Consider the following 27441-nt stretch of genomic DNA (forward strand, 5'->3'; position numbering starts at 1 on the left):
GTCTTCTGAGTCAGGAAGATCTTTTCAGGCTGGGACCAACCCTGTGCAGTTTTGATTGAAGAAGGACTCACGCGGTGGGGGGGGGGGGGGGGTGAGCAGGGAAAGGGGTGAAAACTTCAGCTTCCAGCTTTTATGGTTTAAAACAGTGGTGGGCTCCTTCCTTGCCTGCTATTGCTGAGGTCACAAGCTACGCTCCTTCCTCAGGAAGACATAAGTATGCAGCCTGTACTGCTAAGACCCATGGTAACTATCCATCTGCCACAGCAGCTGCAAGCCCCGGCGCTCCCAAGCCTCCTCTGTCATCCGAATCTCTGAGCAAGAAGGAGGATTCAGCTGAATGCAGCAAATTCAAATGTGTAACTTTTTTGTTCAAGGTTGCAATATGTTTGGAGATACTGTCCCGCCAGCAAGTCCCTGGTGCAGCATCCAGATGGTGCTCAGGGAATCCGGGGAAGGGAGGAGGGGATTTTGTTCCTTCTTCAGGCATGGAAAACAACTGATGATGTCACCAGTTATTTGCTGCTTCTGCTATTTCCCAGTGGTAATTGAGGGGGGGAAAAGTCCTCACTGAATATGTGTGATTTGGGTAAATCATCAATATTTTTAACTAAAAAGTAGCCAAAAATGCAGAAAAAAAGAATACAGGGGAACATAGGATGTTTCAAACTTAGTGCAATAGGAAGAACTTCAGCATTTCTTGCAGGTGATTTTTCTTCTGCTTTTGCATTTGAAGAGATTTACTTCATTTCAGATCTTTCTGCCCAGCGAGAAATTTTTTCTATTAGTTGCTAAATATAACTTCTCATGCATCCAAGGAGATGCAGTGAAGTGTCCAGATGAATCCCCTACACATTGAACTTTCTTGCCAGCAGACCACACAGTCACCTGGAGACATGGCATACTGTCCAAGTGATGTGGCATGGCCAGCTATGTGCTATTAAATCTCCCCTACCAGGGTAGCCACAATCAAAACTCCCCGCAGCAAAGGTCTCTGCACCATGGTAAATCCCAAGTCATGCCTGGAAAATGAGTGGACTGAAGTGACAGTGGAGGTCATTGTAACAGCTGAACAGTACAGCAGGGTGGGTTGAACTGCCCACATTTCCTTGGCACACATTCCATTTACCACATGGCCAAAGACATTTGGGCTAAGGGACTCCATGTCCTTCTCCCCACCAGGGTCTCTTTAAGGCATGGTTCAGCTGGAGAAGTGTATCTGGTGGGTTGGATAAACCAGCGTCTTGGCCAAGGCCTCTTCTGCTTGCCCCTAGAGCAGCAGAAAGCTTGATTCATGTTGTACCTAAAAAAATGCCGAAGAGCTCTACTGGAAAATCAAAGTCTAACCATGGGCCACACACTGCAGGGAAAGAGCACTCCTCAGGGTCTCCTTCTTGCCCACCCATCACACCACCACCATCACATCTTTGAGTTGGTTCCCAAACTCCCCAGCCAATTTGCCTTGAACATACCTTGTGCCCTCCACTCCCCTGCCATCAGAAGGGAAAATGTTTTACACACGACATGATGGGAACTATGGAATATTTTCAAGCTCTTTTATTTTCCCCCCAAATACCTATTTTTTCATGGGTAGCTTGTCTGCTCATCACTGGGACAAACTCCCCAGATGTGCAGGTAGCCTGAAGCCCAGAGGACTGTCTCCCCAGGCTCCCCATCCCTTTGTATGTCAACATCATTTGGCTTTGAGAAACAGACCATGGAAAAAACAATTACACAGATTTTTTTAAAATATGAATTTTTATTTGTTTTGATTGGAGTTCGAGAGAGTGGGTAGAGTGGAAAAGCGGAGTGATTTAATTCAGTGAAGAGGTCTAGTCCTGCCTTGTGTGTTAGATCAGGAGGTTAGTAGGTGGTCAGAGAGTCCTCCTCCTCCACTCAGCTTGCTGATCTTATTCATGTAGTTCTTGTTTCTGATGTTTTCTAATCTCTCTTCAGAACTTCATTGTAATTTTTTGAGACATTTTTCTGTTGCTTTAACTTATTGAAAAAGCTAAAAGCTGAAAAAAATTGCAGGACTCAAAATCCTGCCAATTAGAATGGGCAAAATTTTTTTTCCGGCAAAGGTTGAAAAATACAATTCAAAAATACAAACAGGCATTGAACATTGCACCAAAAAGCATTTGAAACACAAATCAGAGAGAGAGAGAGAGAGAGAAGAAAGGTCACAGTTTCCATGAGAAATCCCTTAAGAGAGTGGATACCAGCTAGTCAATAGAGAAAATAAAGTCAACAAAAAAATTAAAAAATGCATTTTTTCTAGTTGTTAATTATTTACAGCTGTAATAACAGGATTGTCATGCATTAAACTGCTGCCGGCTAGATTCTTTCTCATAGTGAAGAGTCTCACAAGATGGAAAACAAAGCAGAAGACATACTGGGGCACAGATTGAACCTGAGGGAGTGAAAATGAGCGTATTCTCTGGCAATTTTTTGCAGTGTGCTCTTTCCCATGATGGGCTGCCCTGGAGTGATGCTAATGCAACTTTCCCTAGCCTGGGCACCAGGGCTGCAGCTAAAGAAGCAGCAGGTGCCCTCACCTTCAGATAGGACATTTGCCTGTGGCTATCCCCAAGTCAGTCAACAGTGAAAATCTAGTTGATGAAGGGATACTTGTGGCCACCTGACTAGATTTGGTGGGCTGAGAAACTCCCTTCTGACAACCGAGAAGAGCCCTTCAACTCTAAATACAACGTGGCAAAGGCAATGTGGCAATGACTCAGGTTTCCCAACTCTGCCCCTACTTTTTGTGGTTGCAAAAATCAAATCATTCAATGTATGATTGCTGTTACATTTGCTGGGTGCCCTGCAAAAAAATAGGAGGAATTGACAGACTTTTCAGGGGAAACAGAGCTGCTAGCAGTGTAACATGAGCCAATGGACTTATCAAGTTGACAGGACCTTCAAGCAGCAGTGCAGAGAAGAGCCAAGAGCCTTCGAAGACTGTGGGAACATCCTGGCTCACGTAGCAAACCTGGGACCAGGCTTCCCTCTCTAGGCAGATGGGATTGTTAAAGCTGTGTGCAGAAGAGATCTGCACTGGTGGGGACCAGGACAGTGGGGAATAGGAAAGAGTAGCTAGAACATCATATTTTGTCCTAGAGCTTGAGCTTCATGAGCAAAAACCAGCATAACCCCGCTTGTAGTGAAGGATGACAGGTCAAACATTAGGACTAATCCAAGCCTAAGGCTCTCTGCTGTTTAAAGCAGCACAGATTCCCATGGTGGGAGGCAGGCATACACCCAGAAAGAGAACCAGCTTTGTTTGCTTATGTGTGGTGACATCCTTCATTCTCATGGCTGGGACACCACAAGGCACAGGTGGCAATTGCCGCTGACCGCAAGAACCTTTCTCCAGCAGCAGAGGAGGGAATATATAGGAGCTATGAGTGCAGTTGCAGGATCACTGCCTAAACGTTTCTTCTAAGACAGGGGCAGACGAAGGGGTGACATTAAGGGAGCTGATGCTGGGCACCATGCTAGGGGCTGCACACCGCTGACTTACCATGACCCCACCGCTCACAGGCTGCCCAGCATCTGTCTTTGGTCCTGCGTGTGCTGAGCTGAGATCAGGTGCGGGTCCAGGACACAGTGGCAGCAAAGGCCTATGCTTTTGCTGACCCCTCCCACAACTAGCGCATAGTCACGTATCAGCACATCCCACTTGGATGAGCAGCAAGCAGTGGCCAAGGGCCAGCACTTCCCTTTGCTTTGCAGAACAGCCCAAGCTGAGGTGCAGCCCCTACCTGCGGTGTTTCTCTGACCAGGGACAGCTGGAATGGATCCCACCAGGTTTTGTGCTCCCTCCTGAAGCAGGCTCAGGGTGGAGACCTCACAACCCTTTACAATGCTCAACTACACATTCCCTGGTTGTGCTATGGGCTGAGGACTAATTGCTTATGGTATTCAGCTGTTGAAAAGCCATGCTCGCCTTCCTGGGAACATCCTAGTGTCCCGGACAGGACAAGGGCTGTGTTGGAGAAGTTATGACATCTGGGACTAAGTTTTCCTGAAAGGTGCTGGGCAGCACTGCCAGCAGTGACCTTGGTCCAGGCAGCAAGCCCGCACCAAGAGCCCAGCGTGGGCTCCCTTGCTCCCTTTGTTCCCTGTGCCTCCCAAAGCCATATAAGGACCAGCGGAGAGGGATGCACCTCTTTCCAGAAGATTTAGCAAAGAGAATGAGAGGGAAGTAAAGTAATTGAAAGTGGTCATTTTCTCTTTCAAAGAGAAGGAGGTTTGACTTTTAGGTATAAAGAGTTTGTGAGCATAAGTATACACATGCACATATGCATATATATATATATATATATATGTAAAATCCTTTGGCTGACTGAACAATAACAAGGTCAAACAGTAAGTATTTATACCTGGAAGCCATCAGTCTCATCCGTGTTGTGGCATCTTGCCAAAAATGCCTTCAGGAGTAGTTTAGCTTGATATGGAGAGAGGATTGGTGAATTGTTTGGGTTTTTTTTTCTCCCTACTTTGACATTAACAGAGCATTTATGTTTTCATGAATGTGCCCGTCATCCTGGCTGAGCCCTCCCCACCCCCAACAGCCACCAAGGAGTCCGGGGAATGTTGTTTCTCTCCAATCTGCAAAATCCACACAGATATTTGATCAGGTGGGTTAAAGTGTGGCCCCTGAGAAGCATACAATTTGGGGAAGAGGGCCTGGAGCGAGGGCTGGCCGGATGCTGTGACGGTTCAGCCCCACACCGGCTCTCCACCACCCCCAGGACCAAGCATGTGGAAGGGGGGACACTAGCACATCCCTGTCAAACCGTTTCCCAGGTGAACCTATCGGGAGCTGCCTGGTCCTCTCCTGCTCATGGCATGCCCTGGCACGCTGGGGGAGTGCGGTACCTGTCCTCAATACCCACTCACCTTTGACTGTGATCCTTCCTTTAACAGCAGTGTGTGTTTAACTGCTCTGTTCCTCCAGCAGCTGCAAAGAGAACTGCGAAGAGGCTGTTTCTACAGCACCCTCCAGGACAGGCAACAGCTCTAGGTTTCTGATGGTCTCAGAGAGGTTCTTAGCAGAACAGAGGGTGTTCCAATGTGAGGTGATCTGGAGCAAGAGAAACCCCTTCCTGCTACGTGATGCAGCCCTTAATCCCCCCAAGGGATGGCTGAAAGGAATCCAAGATATGGACAGAAGAAATCAAGGCAGCAGATGAGAAATGAATAGACCTTGTGTCCATAGGACAGGCTTGCAGAAACAGACTGGTCGTGACCTTGTTTGCATGCATGGCTTGTGTCTGCGAACAGCAAGCATTGGGGTCTGCTTGCACAGGAGATGTCCTACAGCAAAAAAACTAGGACACTGCCACTGCCACTGAGCTGGCGAGGATCAGGACAGGGGTGAGCTGTGTTGGCCACAGCACTTATCTGTGAAACCTAGGGAGTGGCGAAGCCAGCTTTGCTTATGTTGAGCTTGGTGCATGGAGGAGAACTGGGAAGCTCTGTCTCGGGTGTCACAGTCCTGCTCGGTGACGTTCAAGAAGCTTCGAGGTATTGTATGGGGATAACTCCATCAGCCCTTTAGAAGAACAGGTGGCACCAAGGGACCACTTCTCCGCCATCCTTCTCATGTCACCCTGCAGAAATGTCACAGCACTAACACGGCGCTTACAGCCACCACGTGCTGCCTCCCCTGCCCGCTCAGAGGACCTCAGCCGAACCGTCCCCTGCCTCCCCGGGGCACAGAGCTCCTGAAAGCCACACTGCTTTTGCCCATGTGCAGTTTCAGAGGAGGGAAGAGGCAAGCTGCCAGCACCAAAATGTCCGTCTGACATTTTCAGGAGAATTGCAACTGCAGGCTTGGACTGCACTGTTTGTGTCCCAGGTGGTGCAAGCTACAAAACGGGAGCACAGACTGAACAGATCATTTTTATCACCCGCAAAGACTTCTAATTCCTGCCTGGGAGATGCTCATCAAGTCAGGGAGGCTTTGGGCCTTGCCAGAAGAAAAGAAATATTGGAGTACTGAGGTTCACAGCAAAATGAAGTGGCCACTCCGTGCACAACTGTGGATTAGATTATCAATGGCCATGTACAGATCTATTCCTATACAGGAACAATTATAAAAATGGAGCCCTTAGATACTATCACAGCAAGCAGTAAACCCCAGTAACTGATGCTAGGTTAGCTCCGGCCCGGCGTGCCCTTAGATGAAGCCCCCATCAGCAGCCTGGTGTTAGCTGGGAAGGAAACGTCCCAATTTGAGCTGCTGACAGATTTAAAAAAAAAAGAACATTATCTTCTCTGTGATGTCTGCTGGCAGGAGATGTTAAACCACTTATTTATAACTATCTTCCCAAAATGCTTCCCTGCTTGGAAGCCAAACTACAAATCCTGTTTGGTTTGTTGTCTTTAACCAAAGGATGCCGGTATTTCTGCTTCCAGCTGGCAAAAAGACTTGAAGCCAGTGCCAGGCTTCAGTGGGAATAGACTTGGCTTTCAAGGCGTGCTAACACAGATCCAGGAAGGGAGCCTTTTATCAGGCAGAGAGCAAAGTTTTTGGAGTCAGGAAGAGCAAAGATGAGCCAGCAGATGGGTGTCACCGACAAGCCAGATCGGTGGGTTGTGTCCTGGGGAGGGACAAGCGTGTTGGCGTTGCAGGGAGGAAAGGACTGGGGGAAGAGACTGGCAGGAGATTCACCCCAACAGTTCGGCGAGACAGGTCGGATCACCCGCAGGAAGCGAAGAGGCTCAGATGCTGCCCCAGTACTGTCCCTGGCACTGCAGAGAGGTCCAGTCCCGGCACCTTGAGCATCACCCTGCTGCACTGTGCCCTGGGCGGGCAACAAAGGCAGTGCCTGCAGGTGCTTGGGCTGCCAAGAAGCTGATGGTAAGACCTGACAGTTTACGGAGAGCTCTATGAAGCAGGCATCAACAGACACAGGGAGACGTAGCAAGGCAATGTGCAGTAGGACGTGGCCCTCGGGGTAGAGGGGATTTTGGGGAATGCCCAGGCTTGCAGAGGAGACCACCTCTACGCCGAGGCCAGCTCAAGTCAGCTAAGTCACTGGATCCTGTATTTAAACTTGCCTTTGATGTAATTCCATTAGTAAACACAATATACTCTTTGTTACCATTTTATTGTGTTTGTTTTGCTTTTTATAGGGTTTCTATTCCATTCACTTAGGCCTGAGTATTATAGTGACATGAATGTTTTATGAGATACACTTCATCTAGCTTATTTAAGAAAATGACATCCAAGTAGTTTCCAAAACAAACAGCCTCATGGCTGGTTAGTGTAGCACTTGCCACCGGAAAGCCCGGGGAGCAGAAGGGTGGCAGCAATGGCACTCGCTGCTGGAGGGGACGGTGCTCGCATGGAGGGAGCACAGGAACCTCGGTGGCGAGGGGTACGGGGCCGCGGCAGGGCAGTGCTGGGGCGGCCGGGCTGTCGGAGCGGGGTGTCTGCAGCAGCAGCAGCAGCAGCAGGAGGCCAGTGCCAGGAGGAACTGGGTGCCCCAGGTGCAAAAGCAGCCGGGATGTCCCCCCTGCTCAGCAGAAGGGCTGGGGATGGTGCACTCTCCCTCTGCTCCGACAACCCGATGCTGGGCGCAAAGAGGGAGAGCTCCTGGGCTTTCCCCTCTTCACCACCCAGCAGGGAGCCCTCGATGATGAAAGGCACTGTAGAAATGTCATGGCCAGTTTGGGGTGCGGATGCTGTGGGGGAGGATGGGGAGAGAGCTAGTTTCCTTAGCATCGGCTTGGGCGGGGAGGTTGCCACCTCTTGCCTGATGCTGCCTGTTGGCGTGGACGCACTTGTGGACTGAACACAATGGGGGCTGAGCTAAATGTCTCAGGGCTCCTCTCCTCACCGCAGCTGTAGGCAGGGGGAGCGACAGCACTGCTGTTGAGCCAGCAAGATTGGTTAGGGATGGGCAGGACACGCACCAGTGTCACCCACGCTGCAGGACAAAGTGGCCTGGTCTCCCACACTCCATCCTGCCATCCCCATGGATATTCCAGGTGGGGCAAATCCTGTGCCTTGTGCTCAGCCCTGCTCCTGCATGGGCAGGGGTAAACTGAACTGGGCACAGCGGCTCAAAGCAATACTGAAGACATCACCTTGGGGGTGCTGGGGCTTCGGCCTGTCTGCATGTACCTGAAATGTGCTGAGGGCAGCTCAGGGGGGCCAGGAAAGAGGGGGTGCATCCCACCCTGGGAGCAGGGCTGCTGGCAGGATCAGTGCTGCCCACGGCCTAGGGATGAGAACTCACCAGGCAGAGGATGTCCTTCCTTGTAGCAGGACAGTGTGTCCATGGGTCTGGGCACCAGGGAGTGGGGACATATGATTGGATGCCACCATCTTGTGCTGCTGCTGGGAAGGGGACGACCACTGGTTTGGGTCCTTGACTGTAGTGACCAGGAAGGGAGAAAAAGCCTCTCTCCAAGGCACTGGAGGACTTTCCTTGGAAGAGCGTGCAGGTGTTAGAGTTGGGTCTTATCTCAATGGCTTTGTGGGATGGCACCTGGCTCACATGGCTCTCCGGGACAGCAGTATCACCCTGCTGTTTCGAAGAGTGCCTTCTGCTGTTCTCCCGTGGTGCTGAGGATGCTGTTCAGCAGGGGCAGGGAGGTACTTGGGGACCGACTGTCCCCTGACTCACCCCCACAGGTGGCCCCAGTGTGTCCCACAGGAAACAGCCTGCACCCGAGCTGGCCTGAACCAACATCGCTGCTGCTCTGGTGCACCGGAGCAGGGATGCACCATGAGCTGGACTCTCCCGGGCTGTGCTCCTCCCTGTCAGTGTGGATTACCTGAGACGCAGGGGCTTCTTTGACTAAATCCACCCACGAGCAGTGCGATACTACAGAGGGCTGCTGAGTAGCCAAAGGAAGATGAATGGGGAGCTGGAAGAAGGGGCGGGGACAGAGAGGAGATGCCAAGAAGGATAAGTGGATTGGGCCAAGAGAAAGTGATAAACCACCCATGTGAACACGAACTCTACGGCTTCCAGTCCTGATGCTGAATGCGTGCGGCCTCACAGCTACTATCTCCTCCAAGGCATTATAAAGCTCCTGTCTTCACTTCCTGACTGACCCTGGAAAAAATTATTTCTCTGGTAGGAACCACCCCACCCTCTAACATGAATTGTCCCAGGAGTGCAGGATGGCAGACAGACAAGACCTTTCTCACCAGTTCTTGTCTGGGGAGAGGCACGGAGGAAACCAGCAGCTGGGTTTGGTGAAGACAGAGAGGAAGAAGCCCTGTACATACCTACAAGATGCTGCCACCCTGTTCCAGCACTGCAATGGCTCCATGGACCACAGCAATGGTGGGTTTGCCCCCAGCAGGCATTGGGCTACAAGCTGGCCCACACTGCACTGCTCCCTCAGTGGACCAGCTCACCTGCATCCACAGCCTGGGCAGTGCCACCTAGCACAAAGTGCCAGGCACTGAAGAGCAGCCCAGCTGACAGGCTGACTCTGGAGGCCTCCAGATCCTTGAGCCCAGGCCACCAGGAGCATCCACCATGCTAGGGCAGTCCATCGCAGAAGAGGAGGAGGGGGGTGGACTGCAGCAGCAGCCCCCAGCAGAGTGGAGCGTGGAATGGCAGTGGCATGCAGACCATGCGAACGGCAGGAGGTAGAGGAGGAGAAATGGAAGCACAGGGTGACTTGGACAGATGAGGGACATCAGACTCACGATGTTAGAGGCACAACTTGTTATGATCCTTTTTTTTTTTTTCCTTTCGTCATCAAAGTAAAATGAAACTAAAGTATAAGGGATTAAATTAAAATCACAGTTTTGTTTACATTATAAAAGAACGATCTAATAATAATAATATCAAATGAACAATAATAATTAAACAAAACAGGAAAGAAGAAAGCCCTGGAGAATTCCTGCCTGGATGGTGCTCACTGATGGAAGGTTTGTGTGACTGGTTTTATTGTTTGGGGATCATTCCCTTGATAGCTGACTCCCGGTTTACGTATGTGGCCCAGTAGACCAAGTTGAAAATGGCAAAGAGGACTGGAAAGACGATGCGGGACATCTTGTCTACCTTGCTGACGCTGTTGTATGTCTTCTTACTCTCTGGGAGCTTCTCCTCTATGCGGGGCATCTTGGGGGGTACGTTGGTGGCAGTAGCAGTGGCAGCAGCACTCTTGGAGATGGTGGGCAGGCCAGGGTCCTTGGCAATGTTGAGGGCATATGTGGTGCCAACAATGTTGTAGGTGTTGTTGGTTTTCTTCGCTAGTGCCACTGGCTCTTTTTTCTAGGGAAGGTGGAAGAAAAAAACATAATTGAGGTGAAGTGACTGTAGAATTGCATGGAGAACATTTTGTCCTCTGAGTTTACCTGCTTGCCCAGATGAGAAGATGGAAAAGGGTGTGAGGAGCAAGAGACCAAGAAGGCATTGTGGAAGGGAAGGAAGATGTGGTGAGAAGATGGCCAGAACCCATGACATCTGCCACTTGAGGGCTGCTGGAGCATAAGGAAGTGCTGGACTAGGGTGGACCAGCTACTCTGTGTAAGCCTGGCATGCAGCACGTAGCACAAAGAGGTCCTGGCCCGGCAGCTAGGTCCTGCTGCAAGTCAAGTAACTGAAGCCACTAGCTGGGTTTGTAGCCTCCTTGCAGCCCCTTAGATCAGAGTAGTTGTATAAAAAGGTGTGTGCAGCTGCGCTTGAGTAGTAGCTGCCCCAGACAGGTGACTCCTTGATTGGCTGAGGGCTGCCAGGTCTATGTTGCGTATCACCAGGTTAGTATAAGTGAATGAAGGCTCTAACTATACAGACTCCTTGTTTTGTCTCTCAACTGGGCAGTGTTTTCTGTTAAATGTAAGGTTCAGCCATGGAAAGACGATGCAGGAATGTAGTCTCTAGAAAAGAATGACACCCCGTGTAGTCATCCTGGAGGAAGAGTTTGATCTTCTGCTTTGCTGGCCTGCTTGCTGGGTCAGGTGAGAGGAGGAGACATCACAGAGGATTATAGTTCTTTTTTTTTCTTAGTAGTAGTAGTAGAAAGCCAGTGGGGCTTTAAGAATGTGGGTGACAGCATTGCAATATTTTTGCATCATATTACAAGGCCGTATCATACACTGCCTCAGTGCCCCGAATACCTCACAGGAATACCTCACAATTTAACATCACAATGTCCAAAATTTCTCTGGGACCCTTTAGAGCACCTCATGACCTACCCAGGTAAGATGCAGAACAGATAGAAGGCATTTGCACTAGCCCTGGATTTCAGGACTAGCCATGCTGTCCATGGGGAAGGAAGGAGAGCTTGCATAGCAAATGGCAAAAGAGGCACTTACGTGACAGACACGATGTACTGAAGGATGATGGAAGATGCTGAAGACAGACAGTTCAGATGTTAATGAAGATGAGTGGACAGGAAGACGGAGCTAGGAAGTCATGATAGGTGTTACCCCCACTCTGGGGATCTTCCTGTTGCTGTCAGGGGCCTGAGACCAGCTGCACCATAGACCATATCATATAAAGCAATCCAGGTCTACCAGGAGAAGCCCACTGAATGAAATCTATTCATATGCAAACATCAGGCATCTTACACATCCCAGCACTCATGTACTCCATGTGGTGTCCACTGTAATTACAGAAGAGCCAGCATTAGATACAGCAACGACTCATGGTGGGAATCTAATACCTAAACTCAGAATGAGGTGTGACTTTGGATCTCATTTTCTATTCATAAGCAATTGAAACACAAGGTAAGGCTCATCCGGGCATTTCCCAGGGGTGCTTGGCACGGTCTTGCATGTACGTGTGAGGGAACTATGTACAAAGTGATCGTCAGGAGAAAGGGAGAGTGTGCAGCCAGCAGGACCTATACATCTCCCTACCCTAGCCTGGGAACTGGTAGCAGACACCATAGCTGGGTAGCACTGGGAGCTCCAAAGGCCACATTAGCCCAGTCTGCTCTGCAGAGATACTCCAAGGGCTTTAGCTTTCATACTGTACTTCCAGTTTAAATGTGTCCACAATCACCATGGATATTTCTGGGTACCTTAGGAAATAATTTTCCACAGTGATTTTCAGAGGAACACTAAAAGCAGACCTCTGTGCAATCTTTAAACCCCCCTCCAATAACATCATAGCCAGGCCTACAGCCTCGTAATAATGCCAGCAATTACAGAAATTAACTTGCTGTTAGAAGGAGGTCTAAATGCCTTCAGACTCCAGATCAGATTAAACCACTGATCAGACCATATTCGTAGTCTTTTATGGGAGTGGGTGTTATGATCTTTAACGATTAACTGAGCAACTGATTTCTGCAATCATTAAAGCCATGTTAACTTGTACCCCCTGCACAGCAGGTGAACTTTTCCTGCTAAAGAGCTGACAAGAAGCAAATAAAGGACTAAAGATGTTTCACCTTCTAAAACATTTAAATATGCTTAAGTATGATTACTTATTAACAGAGCTACAGGAGGTAATAAAATAATTAATAATCAGTAATGAAATGAAAAACAGATTGTTGTTCACAGAATGTAATTTGAAGTGCACTGTGATTATTTTAGTATTAATCAGCTGTGTTATTTGTTACAGGAATAAGATGACTACAAGTGACATGACATTTTCAACCTGGCTAGCTTTTCTGCCCCAGAGCTTGGAAAGTGGATTCGTCTTGCCTGGCCAAAGGCATCTGAAAACAGCAGGCTGAAACAGAGTAAAGTCAGGCAAATATGAATGCTGTGGATGGTGATAGCAAGCTACTGCTCCTATTAGTGTGATCCAGAGCCCCCCAGCATCAACTTGGGCTTCTCTGGACCTCAGATGAAGCTGTTCAGGTACTGCAGAGGCTTGGGAGCCTACAGCCAGGGCCTTTTTCCAGCTGCCTATGGAGTCTTCTGCCCTGGTCAGAGCTGGGAGGCTGGGTAGCCTTTGGGAAGCACCCAGAGCACACACCGCCTACACCAAGGCACATGTGTGTGCTCTGGATGTGCTCTGCTCCTGAGATGTCAGAAGAAATGGTTCAGTCTGAAGTTTACTGGCTTGTGCTTTACAAGTGTTTCGGGCAAGATTTTGACAATCAAACAAAGCAAAATGTGCTTATTGCTGTCAGCTGCAAAGTAGCCCCCAGCCTTCCCCCTGCATCTTTATCTGTGAGGAGTTCCACGACCTACTGAAACAGAAGGAAAGAGTAGAAAAACAGCAGGCAACCCCACATTTGCTTTGAAAACTTGTCCCATTTAAAACATCTATGTTGCAAAGCAATTCCTGCATTTACAGCCCTGTTTGGGCACAGGGAGACTGAACCTCTGCACAAAGCTGCCCCTGCGCTGCTCTCCTGAGGGAAAAGCTGTGAAAGCTGGTCTAGAGATAAATATGTTCCCTGGATATTGCAGTCTGACAAGTTCTTCCACAACACACATACTGGAAAATAACAGCATTTTTGTTAAATATTCTTGTCTTCAAGCCTTTCTGTTGAGGAGCTAATGGCTGAACGTCTAAATTATGGGAACTACTGGTTCTGCCTATGATGTGCTGTAGATACAGTTCTCTGCACCTGCTTCTCGGCTAGAAATTTGGGTTGGAAGCACTATCCCTCTGACAGGCCACTCTGAAGGTCACCGTCACTAATATCTTCAGTACTTGAGAAATGCAAGGTATCTGCCACTTGCCATTCTACAGAAAAGTCACTTTAATGATCTCCAAGCAGCTCTAGTCTCTGACATACTTGTATCCTATAATTCAAAGCCCAACAACTGCAGTTGCTGTTCCAGCAAACATGTCACTCCTTCCTCATGCCAGCCAAAGTTCGCCTCAGCAGCGTGCCAGAGACTTGATCCTATCAGATAATAGCCGCAAAGTGTTTTACACTGAGATGCCTGTACCCTGAGCAGAGGCAAAGACTCCAAACAATGCAATCTGGCATTAACAAGCAGGCTACATCAATGCCAGGTTACTGTCAGCCACTGGTGTAGCCTTTGGCATCACTCATCCCTCCCATCTCTTCATTCAGATTACGTGGGACTGAGCCCAATGATCTTATGCTCCCTGGATCACCAGACAGACTCAGAGGTTGGACGGAGTTAATAATCAGCCCAATACACCACGCAGATAGTGTTGAGAGCAAGACAGTGAAATGTTGTCGAATGATACATGGACTCTAGTGAAGATGTTGAGAACATAAATCACTTGCAGTGCTATGAAGAGCTACAGGTGATTGCAAGTGTAGTAGGACAAAGGACACATGGGCTGCAGAGCACGGTCAGCAAGGGAAAGTCCCAGCAAAAACATATTTACCATAGTGAGGCAGAAAAAAAGGATGGGTCTGAACCACCCCATGAGTCTGTAAGACTTCAAACTGGTGGAAAAGGGTGGCCTGTCAAGGTTGGTTCTAGTTCCTCTCTGTTGGCAAGGAGGGAATTGAAACAAAGATGTCACAAATGGAAAGAAACAAAGGAGAAAGAAGAATGATTCCCAAGTGACCTGGATCAAGGGACAAACTTTAGAATTGCTGAAGAGTGAGTTGGACAAAAAGTTAGGCTTTAGTCAGTGGAAAAGGCACCTAGTGCAAATGGTGAGCATCCCTGTCACTTCCAAAATACAAGAAAGAAAACCATGATGATCATATCAAGAGAAGTTTGGAGGATGCTTTTTGGTGACTTTCTCTAAGTGAAAAGACATGTGAAAAGTATATAAAAAGCCTGGACCTAACCTTCTCACCATGCACTACAGGATTATTGTCTTACAGATGAGAAGGATAAAGATCCAGGACTATTCCTCCATCCAAACTGTGTCTTTCCTTGTTTTCATGTGTCTGACTGCAGCTACTTGTATTGTTTTTGTTGATTCTTGCCACCCAGGATTTCAGAGCAATGTCACACAAGCACAGATACAGAGCTAAACCAGATTTTATGCATAGACATGGCATTGCAGGCAGAAGTGGGTTTAAGTAAGCGTCTTCCAAAGATCCAAAGCATCTTCCATCCTGAGGAACAGACAACAGTTCTTTGCAGGGAACTCCCTGGTAATTGTCATCCTTGCAGACTTCATGAGTTTCCCAGTGGCAAAGTCACCATTAATGGTTGTCCCTCTGGATCCTCACTGTAACAGCTGCTCAGAAAGTGACCTTGTTGGCTCAAGAGATGGCCATCCTTATGGTTGGGATGGATGGATGGAATGGGATGGATGGATGAATGGATCTCATTCTGTTCAGACACAGCCCTTCTGTCCTGAAGTGGATCCTTTTAACAAGATATTTTGAGGATGCTGGAGATAGAGAGCTTTGCTGGCTACTGAAACCACTCATCTTTCAATCTCTTTGGCCTCTCACTCCTCCCCAACTACTGCCATCTCCCACCTTCCTCCTGATGATGTTTTTTTTAAAATCATCTTTACTAATGAGTTTTCCACACTGGATCCAGATACCTCTCTCCAATTTGATCTGTACCTCTAGGTTGGTTGCAGCCACTCTGCCATACAAAAGGAGAGGAAATCCTTCATCCACAATTAGCGATTACTGGTGGCAGGCAGGAAAGGCTTGAAAAATATTTGGATCCAAGAAGCATTAGTCAAATCTTACCAGAGTGCGTGGTAAAGGGACTTTTTGGTAACATCTATGGTGATATCTGCCTGCCTTTCATTAGAGGAGAACTGCAGAGAATGTGCAGAGTATCTCCCAGCTAGAACCACAACCCAGCTGTGGCTATAGACAGAACATCATCATGATCATTTATGATGCAGAGATCAGCAATTCACCAAGATCAGCCCATCATGTTAGATTCTACCAGAAAAAATGCTCTGTTCCCATCTAAACTGATGGGTTGGCTGAAGGGGAGAATGACAGAATGGAACCAGCCCTGAGAGAGTGAACATGCTGGGAGTGCCTGTCACCAACCAGCAGCTTTTGCAAGGTAGTGATTTCTTTCAAATGGGATGGGAAGCATTGCTGCTGCCTACATTTGAGGTGAGGGAAGGGCTGATGCTTATTGATTTTTTTTTCATGTTCATGCAATGAAACAATCAAACCTGGAGTGAGGATCCTTGCCATCACATCAATAAAAAGCATTCTTTTTGGCTGGGGGGAAGGCTCTCCAGAGACCAGGGCTCAGCCTGGGCTTGTCACTGGTAGTTTTACTCCTGATACAAACACTTTAAAATGCCAATAGTTATTCTTTTGCCTCCTCTTTCTTTTGTGGTTTCCACCACCTGGCTTGTCAATTGTTTCAAGAAGAGCTAATTAAAGGCTGAAACTGAGCCAATGAGGCACCTTCATTGCGTAGCAAATTCACTGCTTGGAAATATTCAATGGAATAAAGGTGAAAAGCAAATATGGTGACACATCGTATTCCCAAGCTCCCTGGAAGCCCACTACTCTTCAGGGAGCTCTCTGAGCTGCAGAGAATGGGAGCGGGTTAGCCTTCTAAGATAAAGATTAGGGTTAGCTTGAAAAAACATCTCCAAATTTGGAGTCCTTCCTGATTCTCCAGCATAATACCAATAGCAGCAAACTCGCAAAGAGCCCTCCCTCTGAAACATTCCTGGTCCTGCTTTGTTTTCTTGTTTGATTACCATGTGCACAAACATTCTGCCTGCTCTTACCCTATTGTTTCAGCACTGTTAGTCTTGCAGTGCTGGGTCAATGAATAAATTAAGGAGTGTGCTTCTTCTGTGACAAATAGAAGCTTTTGAGCCTTTGCTGCTTTTTTGGCTGTGCCCAGTTCACATAATTGCTCAAGGCTGAGCAGAGTCAGTGAATCCTGATTTAGTGCTGATTTTCCTGTCCCTGAAAGGGACGTGGTTGCTTTGAGGACCTGTTCTGATCCTTCGCTCATGCCAATGACCCGGGAAAGGCTTCTCTCATCTCTAGAGGCCAGATTAGCGTTATTGTTCATGATGGAAGTGGAAGACCATCAACTGGCCTCCTCTGGAGCCTTTCTGCCGTGAGTCTGTTGCTTAGACCACAGCTGCAAAAGCAAACAGATAGAGAGAGTCCAAGAAACACAAGAGAGAGGCATTCAACACCCAGTGATGGCTGTGGTTCTCCATAAGGCCTCTGTTCTCCTGCTTTGACCTCCACACCAGAGAGATGACTGGCTGTTGTCTTCCCAAAAGTTACTGCAATTCTGCCAGGTATTTGCATACAGCCCCACAACAATTTTAAACAACACATTAAAATGCAAAGGAGAAAAATATAAAGGCTCCAGAACCAAGAACAAGGACAAAGCTGATTTTCAAATTGATTCAATAAATATAAACAAGGAGCAGCATGCTACAGTAAGCGATTTCTCTGTGCAGCCGAGATTAAATCAGTTAGGAGGGAGGGGGCACGAGCAGGGGTAGCGGTGGCTGTCAGGAAGGAAGCTGCCAGAGAGGCTGATCCCGAGTGAGAAGGGAAAACGTGGGTGATGCCAGGCACTAATTTACTGCCAGTTGCCGTTTCTGATTGCTTGCTTCCCACCCACCCTCTTTGCCCGAGCTTACAAAGCAGCAGCTGCCGGCAGCTGCGGGCAACAGCACAAGCATTAGACCTTCCCATCGCTGCACCATGCTTGCCCGTGCCAGGGGAGACCTACAGTCGGGGATACCAGCCACAGGGGACACAGCAGAGTAGGACCATCTCCATTGGTGAGGCTAGCATCCCATGGCCTACTTGGGTTTGTGTGGCATGCTAGCAACATGGAGCGTGGCATTTATGGGTTGGAGGGAGAAGAAAGGAGAGGAGACCACTGGTGGAGCAAGACCAAAACATGCACGCATTCATGTTTCCACTGGCAAATGGTCGTGCAGAAGGACGGAGGGAAAAGTGAGCAGTCAGGCCTGGGTGTTTTTCTCCAGCTAAGCACGGTGGCCAGCCCTCCAAGCCCTTCCTCCCTCGACCCTCAAGAACCACTCCAGTTGAGACCTGAGCTGAGGACCCCAGTAAGTAGCATCCAGCCTCCTGGAGTGCTGCGGGGCTGCATGTTACCCACTCCTGGCCCCAGCGCAGCTCTCTCGTGCAGTGTTTCTTCACCACCCGCTCCCCCCCAGCCTTGGCCACAGGGCTGACCTTCATCTCTTGGGCTTCCAGCACCTTCTTGCCATCCCAAGCCCAGCTGCGCTTGGTGAAGTAGTTGACGGTGGCAAATTCGATCAGCGCAGAAAACACAAAGGCGTAACAGACGGCTATGAACCAGTCCATGGCCGTCGCGTACGCCACTTTAGGTAACGAGTTTCTTGCGCTGATGCTTAGTGTGGTCATGGTGAGGACGGTGGTGACACCTATGGAAACACAGCAGGAGACAAGGATGGTGTGAGACCATATACTCGTACCTACCCAGTTTCTCCTCAAACCGCACAGTTGGCATTTCCATAATGTAAATTTAGAAGCCATGCTCTAAGCCATGTGGCCCACATTCCTGCTGTAATTAGGGGAGCCTTACCTAGCACAAGTCTGTGGTGCAACTCATAGAGTAACGAAAACAGTCCAGGTTGGAAGGGAAGTCAGTTTGTCTGACCCCTGCTCAAATCAGGGTCAACTTCATGTTGCTCAGGGCCTTCTCTGGTTCAGTTTTGAATATCTCCAATTCATATAATCAATGGCAAACATCTGCATTAGGATGAAATTAATCTTGCCCAAACTCCATCAACTAGATCTCTGCTCACTATAAAAGAGTCCTAGCTCATAGGTAGGCACCTGCATTCAATTCCTTGTCTGCTAGTAGGGTAAGTTGCATGATGGTAGACCCAGCTCCCTCATGTAGAATATGCCATGGAGAAGCCTCTGGTTGCTTTTGCAATAAAAGACAAATAATGAAATAACAGTAAAAAGGACAGCCAGATGGTTGGGAACTTCACGGAGGACCAGAAACTGGCCACTTATCCAATGCGGTTCTCTCAACATTTTGGAAATAGTGTCTTGTGACCTGCATGGATGGACATCTGGGATCCTGGGTCCTGTCTGCACAACCAGGCACCCGTCAGTGGCCCAAGCTGCCAGAATGAGTGTCACAATGATATATCTTAAAAAAATGATCTGTTGCAAAATGCCATTTAAAGCTTTTTTCCTTAAAACAAGCAACCATTGCTATCCATTTTCCCCAATAATGTGCTCTTCAATTAAAAATGCATTAAAAACATTATAAAAATATTGACTAATTTTCACTTCCCCTAAGCCATTCTCCTGGTAATTGAAGAGTTTCAATAATATTGTTGACAATATGCTCTGAGGGGCAAAAAAGAATAAAAAATTGGAGTTCTCATTATTTTCTTAATAGGAAAGCAAGGCAATTTGGGAGCAAAGATATTTTTCACAAAGGTAGGTTTTAATTTTTCAGTCAGCTCTTTCCTGCTCAGTCTGAGCTGCTACTCGAGGAAACCTGTCTAATTGCAAATCCCAGGATAACATAGGAGGGAATCAAATATCCTCAGAGAAGGGCTCGCCCCCAGTGTCAGGAGTGCAGAGGTACTCCAGAACCAATGCAGATGTAATAGCCCACCTGGGTCATGGACAGACATGGGGTCCGGCTGTGCACTCTGTGGGGTTTAGTTGCAAATGATTCACAGATAGATGAGTGAGGAACGTTCATTAATGACTGTCTATATGCCTGAGCTGGTCCTATTTTCCACATGGTTTCTGCCTGAGCCTCCCCTTTTCCATTCTGTTGGGTTAAAACACCAAAAAGTGGGTGCCAAGGGGCCATAGCCTCTCTTCTTCACTGTTACCACAGTTCAATGCAGGTCTTGCAGTCTGGATGGTGCAAACTAGTTTGGTCATACTAACCACCCAGCTCCCTGCAGCTGCACTCTATCCTGGGGATCACTGTAGGATTTGCCTCACCAGGGAAAGGAAGGCAACCTTGTGCTAACGGAAAGAAGCTGAGGTCAACTGTAAATTTTAAAGCTTGTTCATGACCTACATTTCACAAGCCCCAGTAAACACAAAACCCATAATGATTCCCTTCTAGTTCATTTAGAAGGGTGCAGAACCACCTGTGACCATCCCCACATCCTGTTCCAGTCCACAGCATGGGAACAAGGTCCAGACCTGTGGAGAGGGTCCAGAAAGGAGGACATCAGCCTTGTTGGGTTTGTGGGAGTATTTCTATAATGACTCTTGTTACAGAGAAAATGCTTCATGATCTTTGAAACCAGACCACCTTCTGTCTTATTCAAAAACATGAGCAGGTGGTACCATATATGCCCACTCTGCTTTGTGACTTTTGTCCAATATACTCTCTATTAAGCGGTATCTGCTGGGCACTGTTATTTCCAGGAAATACAATCCTGCAGCATCACACCTGGTCTGTGAGCATGTGTGTGTAGATCCTGAACTAAAGGTCTTGGCAGGAAAGCACAAAGCAATTCTGTTATTAAAAGTTTGTAAAAGCTATTAATATATGTGCAATGCCAGCCTGACACTTTGCCTCAGAGAGAGGACCTGAAATGAGCTGAAGAAAATAATAACAATATATTTACCATGCAGTTATACTGTCTCAGCCCAGGAACTTGTTATGTGGAGCTCTGACCGGGGGCACATTAGCAATTTCAAAGGTAGAGCTTTAAATGCCTCCCCATGTACCTGTGCTCTCCTCAACGCAAAAGCCAATATAGATAAGCAGACACAGCCAAATGCATATAATTAGATGATCAATACCTTGATTACTGTTAATATTTATGGCTTGGCTTGTGGGAGAAACATGGACAGGAGTATTTTTGCAGTGATTCAGTGGAAGCAGGGGCACTGGGAAGACGCTGAGAGCTATTCTGGGAAATGGCCAGCAGCTTCACTGATGCTGGTCAAGACCTGGAGAAGACCAGCTCTGATGCTCAGTCTATTTCCCATCCTTTGTGGTGCCTTTCTCCCCCAACCTGAGAGGATGCCCCCAGGCTCCCAGACTCACCAAAAACTGTTCGGGCAGGAACGGACTCCCTGTTAAGCCAGAAGGAGACCTGAGACAGGATGACCGTCATAATGCAAGGTAGGTAGGTCTGGATCACAAAGTACCCAATCTTCCGCTTGAGGTGGAAGTGTGTGGTCATGACGACGTACTCCCCTGCAGAGACAGCCAGTTAGAGATGCTGAGCCGCCTGTGCTTTCGAGGATGGGGCCAGCTGACCACCAATCCACCTCTAAACCACTAAAGATCTGTCCTGAACAAACTTTCAAGTTCTTAGATGAAATTGCAGCATTTGTGTCATATTGTTACTGGCTGGCATACCCTGGTATCTTACAGGACCGTAGACCACCCTAACAGCCGTGGGAAGGAGGGATGCATGCTGCAGCACATTGTCAGCACTGACTTTGCACGTCCTGCACATGCACACGCAACTGCTGTGCCATGCCAGGCGTGTGCCCCAGTGTAGCCTGGGTGACTTCCTCATAGCATTTGTCCTTTCAAAACACTTCTCTGGAGACTTCTTTAATTCACTACAAAATGGCTGTGGGACAAAGGCAAATCAATGCCAATAGATAACTGGGCAATAGGCTTTCCCTGTTTCACCCCAGGCACAAGATGCCTCTGGGGATCTCTCCCGACCCAGCTCCCATCCCTCTTCTGCTCCAGCCCAGGGAGCCACGTTGTGGGTAAGATCCCTTAAGCCTAGAGAGACCCTAACAATGCTTCAGTAGGATTCAGGTCAGAGGATTTTATTTTCTCTGACAATCCTGAAAATATTCCACCTTTCCTCACGGTAACCATCTCAAAAATCAGGGCAAGTTCTGTTGTTAAAGGTCTGGGCTGTAAACCAAAGAAGCAGCTGCCCCTATTTTTCCTCAATGCCCTATTCCTCCACTCAAACCTTTGGATATTTTGTTGGATTATTGTGCCTTTTTGTTGTGAGCGCGGCTCTGCTAAATCATTACACACAGGAGCCTTTAGCAGCTTTCGTGCCACTTCAGGTTATTCATCTGTACATTTTACTACAACTTAAGTAGAGAGATGGGTCAGATATTATGACATTTAGTTCCCTGGACTCCCCACATTTCCCCAAGGGAGGCGATATGAGTTGTTACAGACAGACACTATTAAAATCAAGTGCACCAGAGAGGAAATATCCTCAAATGAGAGAACTACTGGTGCATACAGAAGAAAAAAAAATAGAAAAGAGAAAAAGAAAGATGAGAGACACACATGAGATAACAGAAGCTATCAGTACCTGGATTCAGAGGGGAAGGGAGGAGCAGCAGATGGGAGAGAAAGATGATTAATATTGGTCATTAATCAGAGGAAACATTTGTTTGGGATAATCTTCTACTAGCTATGATAATATTTGTGTAAGCAGATGCAGTGAAAATCACGCTGAACATTATGTTGCATTTACCTCCCCTGCCCGCAATGCTCTCCTGAGGGACTGGAAAGGGATCCAAGACAAATGAACCCACACTACCAAGAACCAGCTGGGCAAGGTGGGGCAAATTTTCCACACAACAGATCATTTTTAGATGCTTGAAATCAGTTTTCTAGGTTATGGGCGATAAGGCTCTTTAAGTGGAAACCACTAAAAGCTAAACCCTTTACTGCCTCTTGGTGACTGCTCCAGATGTCGCCAGCCATATTCTCCAACTGCACGTGGCTTGGGAAGTACTGTGGTGCTCACTGCCCGCAGGTACTACCTCTATAATTATGCCAAATCATGGCATTCAAAGCCCATGGGTCCATCTCGTCTGACAGTGTGCTCAGCCCACGCATCGCATTGCGGTCCCACAAGTACCTGTGCTGGATCGAACCATCTCTGTCCCAACAACATGGCCCAGCAGGTCATACTGGTTCAGGCGAGATCCACCCTTCGCTACTTCCACTGATTTATCCTTCCCCAGTGTCCAGGTGTAGATCACTTCCGTCTTTGTGTAGGCATCTGCGGAGGAGAAAGAAGAATGAGGTTTGTGCTTCTGCCTGACCTAAAATATACCAAAATTAGCCTGTAGCCAAATTAATCCCTGCTGTGCATTCCTCAGAGCCACATGGCTGAGCACAGCGAAGCATGGCCAGAGACCGAGGCAGTTCAGCAACTGTTAAATCAAATGAACAAAAGGGAGCTGGGGTTTTCAGAAGGGAGCTGGAAGAGGGGGCAGAGCACTGTCATTGAGAGACATGCTGTCCCCTTGACATGCTGACGCTGCAAGGGCTGGCTCCAAGCAGAGACAAGATAGGTGTCCAGACCAGCAGGCTGCTGGGGCAGCAGGACAGCCACAGTCCTGCCATGCCAGGGACCAGGAGAGTCATGCTGGTAGCAGCTGGCGAGAAAGGCTAAACGCAAATGAGGTTGAATTTTAGGTTAAGGAGAAAAAGTTTAAAATCTTTACTCTCACTCAGAAGCAACCCTCTCCAAGCCTCTCAACTTTGGAGGTAGTGTGCCCTCCCACCAAGATGCTTTTTCCCCTGCATGACCCTGTGTTTGCCAGCCTCCAGGCCAATCCACCAGGCAGCGAGGGAGATCAGTGCTGAGAAAAGCCTGCCCGCACATTGCAAGAGAAACAGCAGGCAAGTGGTGCTGGACTGCTGCATGGGGTAGCACTGGGCTCAGGGCCAGGGCATCCTTCCAGGAGCTTGCAAGTTCCCCTCTCTATCCCACCTGCCCAGCTCCCCATATGCAAACACCTCTCTCTGACACACACAGTCACCATCACCTTCACAAGCCTTTGTGACCAAACTCCTGCTTCTCCTCATAGCCACTCCCTTTCCCAACAGTGCCTGCATGCTCTTGCTTTTGCCAGTCCTATCGTATCCAGAAATTGAGTCTCTCCGAGCTCTACTAGGAGATACTTCTCCCCATAATGCCCAAGTTTCCTGTCCATACCCATTCTGCACTGGTTTTTTAGGCAAGAACAAAAAGTTCACTAAAACAAGTTTTTAATTCATTTTTACCACCAGCTTCTCCTATTAAGACATTAATTGGCTGGGGTCAGGTCAAGCAGTGGCTCAGGTCTGCTACAGAAATGTCTCAGCTCCTGCTTTGTGGAAGATTGTGTCCTGAAACAATCAGATTTCTCTGATCTTTCTGAAACAACCATTGTTATCCCTGCACTGTAGGTTTTGGCAAACCTATTAAATAGGTAAGTAGGCACTGTGCAAAGCAGGGGGAGTGGTTTTGATGATCAGCCAATGTTTCTCAGCATGCCAGCGTGCTGCCTAAGCACTTCTGATGCAGGCTGACACCTCTCACCCGATATGCAACACTCTGCTTTTCCAACCCCTACTTCCAGCTCTCAACATGCTTCTGGAGACCTCAATCCTCCTTCAGGTTTAGCTTTGTACAGCTCTGCCAATGCTCTTCCACCTTGATGGGCAGCACCTTCTGCTCCAGTAGTCATGGTTCACCCACCACCACTCTCAGTCTAAAAAGGAAACTTGCCCACAGTTTCATTGCCATCATCCCTGAAAATGCAGTTGTCTACATATCTGGTTGTGTGGGACAGAAGCGTATCTGGTGTCACATAGGCATGGTATGGATGCTTGGAACATATTTAATGCCATGAAGCCGTTTCGGTTCTGCTCAATGCCTCGCTTTCAATGCAGTCTAGTCCAATCCAAACAGGGACAGCTCTTTGACATTTAGCAGAGCCGGTAACTTCAGCAACATCTTCTGCTAGCCTAGTCTCAGACAACTGCTGTACAAACGTCCTATGACTGGCTTAGAAACAGTTGTTCTCTGCTGTGTACATCCATCTTCTAGGCAGCATGGCGATAGGTAAAGCTATCACCTTCACTGCACTTGGTCCAAGGAATGATGCAGGTGGGCAGCTGAAGCTATTTGAAAAGCCTGATGCCCTTACTTCTCCTGCAGGCTCTCTGCCTTCCCTCTTTGGCTGGCTGCCATGGTAGCAGAGGGACAGGAGGCCACTGATGAGCCATTCAGGTTGTGGGGATCACTGGAAGGTGGTCACTGAGGCAAATTTGGCTACCCTTTGAACAGCATGTGTCTCGCCCTGGCATTGTCCTTCTACTTGTAAATCTGACCCACTTTAAGCTTCTTGAAAATGAGCAGCTTCCAGCTGTCAATGGCTTTTTGGTGCAAACACTAGTTTAATCCTACTCCAACGCAGGAGAGGTGAGCCTAGATGCTATGTGGATGGGTGCTTTAGTAAAAGCCATACCAATATTAATCAGGGGGAGCTCTCTGAGCTGCTTGTGTCAAAACTCTCATCATTCAGAGGCCAAATCAGTAAAAATACCCAGAAGAACCCCAAAGGATGTTCCAGCAGAAATATGAACATTAATCTCTTTTCCTCACCAAAAAAACATCATAAGCAATTGGATGTGGAGTAATCTGCCTTCCTGCAAATCTTGTAATAATCCCAGAGATTAGGCCTGAGGTATGAGATTTTATATTCCTCCTCACAAGGTCAATTAACATCCTTCTCTAAGGCTTGCTATTTTACTGGCCTTAGTGATGTCTTCTGGCAATGAGTTCTACACTTAATTAAGTGCTGCCTAAGAAGTAACTTTATTTTAGTAGTTTTAAATGATCCAGTTTCATGGATGCATTTTGTCATGAGGCAGAAGAGCAGATGCACATGATAAACATGATTTCTTCTGGTGTTAAGCAAACTTTTCAACTTTCTCCTTAGTTAACTCCCAAATGGCTACAGGAAGGAAGTATCAGTTTAGAAAGGTTGTGATTTCTGTGTTTTCTTAGAGTCCAAAAGGAAGATTACCGGTGGGGGCTCATTCTTTAGTTGGAGGTGGGTAACTCTTCCATCTAACACAAACATAGACTGAGACTGGTGCTCAGTTCATTGGACCTGGAGGAGACTCCAGGCAGTGCAGGACTAGGACATTTATTTCCACATTATGGTGTACCAGTGACTTGGAATTTGGTTCCCACTCACTTTAGAAACAAAACCAAAAGAAACTTAACTTGCATATGGGAGAGAAGAGGGAACTTGTTCCTAGGCAGGATATGGGAAGCCCAGGCAGATGACCAGCTGCAAGCCTGGGAGGCTGGGAGCAGCTTTCAACTCACCAGCAGCCTGCAAATCTTCCCTAAACCAGGACCCTTGGGTGTTGGGACTGAGATTCCCAGAGTTTCCAAGCCTTTTACTTGAGAGCAGCCTGCCTGACAGATTGAAGAGGAGCAAGGGGTTTGTAAGCTCCATTGGAGCATGGAGCCAGAGCAACCAGAGATTTCAGGCTCTCCCCAGACTGGTAGGAGTGATGTAGGGAAGCTGGACAGGACACCTAGCAGCAGACACCACTGCTATCTTCCCAAATCTGTCATCTCAGATCACCTTGTGATGAAGCAAAAGTGTCTCTGAGTCTTCCACCAACTCTGGTCCTGCTGGGGCAGTGCTGAAAAGGCAGCACTGCCCACCGAAGGCAGGGAGAGCAATGGGAAGCTGCTCTTCCCACTTCCCTAATAAACTTACAGCAAAACCATAGGAATCTAACCCATCCTGTGAGCCTGAATTGACCACACATTTGCTTGCTGCCCATTTCTGATGATGGTAGGAATTGCATGTATTTTGTGACCAGAAACAAATTTTTGGTCACATTATCATTAGCAATAATTAATACCACTGTTACTAAAATACTGGAAAACACTAGCCACACAAAGGACTGTTCTTTAGCTCTGTACCCACCTCCTTGCAGAGGATGATCAGGGTACTTACAGCTCCCAAATTTCAGCGGGCAAGCATGCACATCCATTGGGAAGTCCTCCAGGTGCATGGGGCACTCTGCATGAATCGTTAGCCTACAAGACAAAACACAGGGCGTGATCAGAAACACATGGCTGCAGAGGCTCCCACCTGGCCCTTCTGCCACGGCATCTTTGCCCTGCACCCATCAAAGGCCACAAAGGCCTCAACGTGGTCACTAACCTCTGGGTCTCCGGGCAGAAGGCCATCAGCTGTAGAGAGAACAACAGGCACACAGATCTGGCAACCTTTCCCATTGTATAAACTCAACCCTATTGACTGAGTTCATCTTTATCCACTCAGTGCAATCAGAAAATCTGCTAAAGCCCAGGACTTCTGTTTGCTTACGCACTGTGCATAAAGAGCTTATTAATGCCTGGGGCCAGGGGACATCTCATGGACCATGCTGGAAAGCAGAGGGAAAGGGCTTCCAGGGAACACAGCTTGATCTTCGCGGTGGTCTGGAAGGAGTCAAGGGCTGGCAGATTGTTCAGTCAGGAAGCCGCAGCACTACTGGGCTTGCTGAACAAAGTCAGTCAGAGCCCTGAAGTCGCAGGTGCTGCACCAGGGTACAACAAACCCCTGTGCATGGGGGGGCACCTCACCCCACCCCACCTCCCTCAGCTCTTCCCTCACTGGTGGCACTGCAGAGGATGCTGCGGGCTGATGCAGAACTGCATGTCCTGAGGCTGTTTGGGGGGGTGCAGGACAACTAGTGCATTTTACGCATCCACCAAATCCCAGCAGGATACCTCATCAGGAAGCAGTTTTGTGAGGGAGGCACAACCGTAAAAGCAGTGTGCTGCAGAACATGGGGCCAGGCATAAAGGGATCTGTTATAAAAGGCTCTAAAAAAGGTAGCTCTAAGCTTGTGTT

At 48.0% G+C, this 27441-nt stretch overlaps 1 protein-coding gene across 3 annotated transcripts in view; it reads right to left on the reverse strand.

The window, feature by feature from the left end:
* Window positions 1-1736: 1736 nt before the first annotated feature.
* Window positions 1737-27441, reverse strand: part of GABRA3 (gamma-aminobutyric acid type A receptor subunit alpha3) — a 78756-nt gene continuing 53051 nt past the window's right edge. For all 3 annotated transcript variants that reach the window (XM_029996743.1, XM_029996744.1, XM_029996742.1), the window contains exons 6-10: window positions 26539-26621; window positions 22641-22784; window positions 20831-20983; window positions 17998-18209; window positions 1737-10253 (exon numbers count right to left, since the gene is read on the reverse strand). In XM_029996743.1, coding sequence (XP_029852603.1) covers window positions 9924-10253; window positions 17998-18209; window positions 20831-20983; window positions 22641-22784; window positions 26539-26621 — 922 coding nt within the window. In that variant the 3' untranslated portion in view covers window positions 1737-9923. The remainder of the gene's footprint in view (window positions 10254-17997; window positions 18210-20830; window positions 20984-22640; window positions 22785-26538; window positions 26622-27441) is intronic.

This window comes from Aquila chrysaetos, chromosome 21 (genome assembly GCF_900496995.4).
Source record: "Aquila chrysaetos chrysaetos chromosome 21, bAquChr1.4, whole genome shotgun sequence".
NCBI classification, from domain to species: Eukaryota; Metazoa; Chordata; class Aves; order Accipitriformes; family Accipitridae; genus Aquila; species Aquila chrysaetos.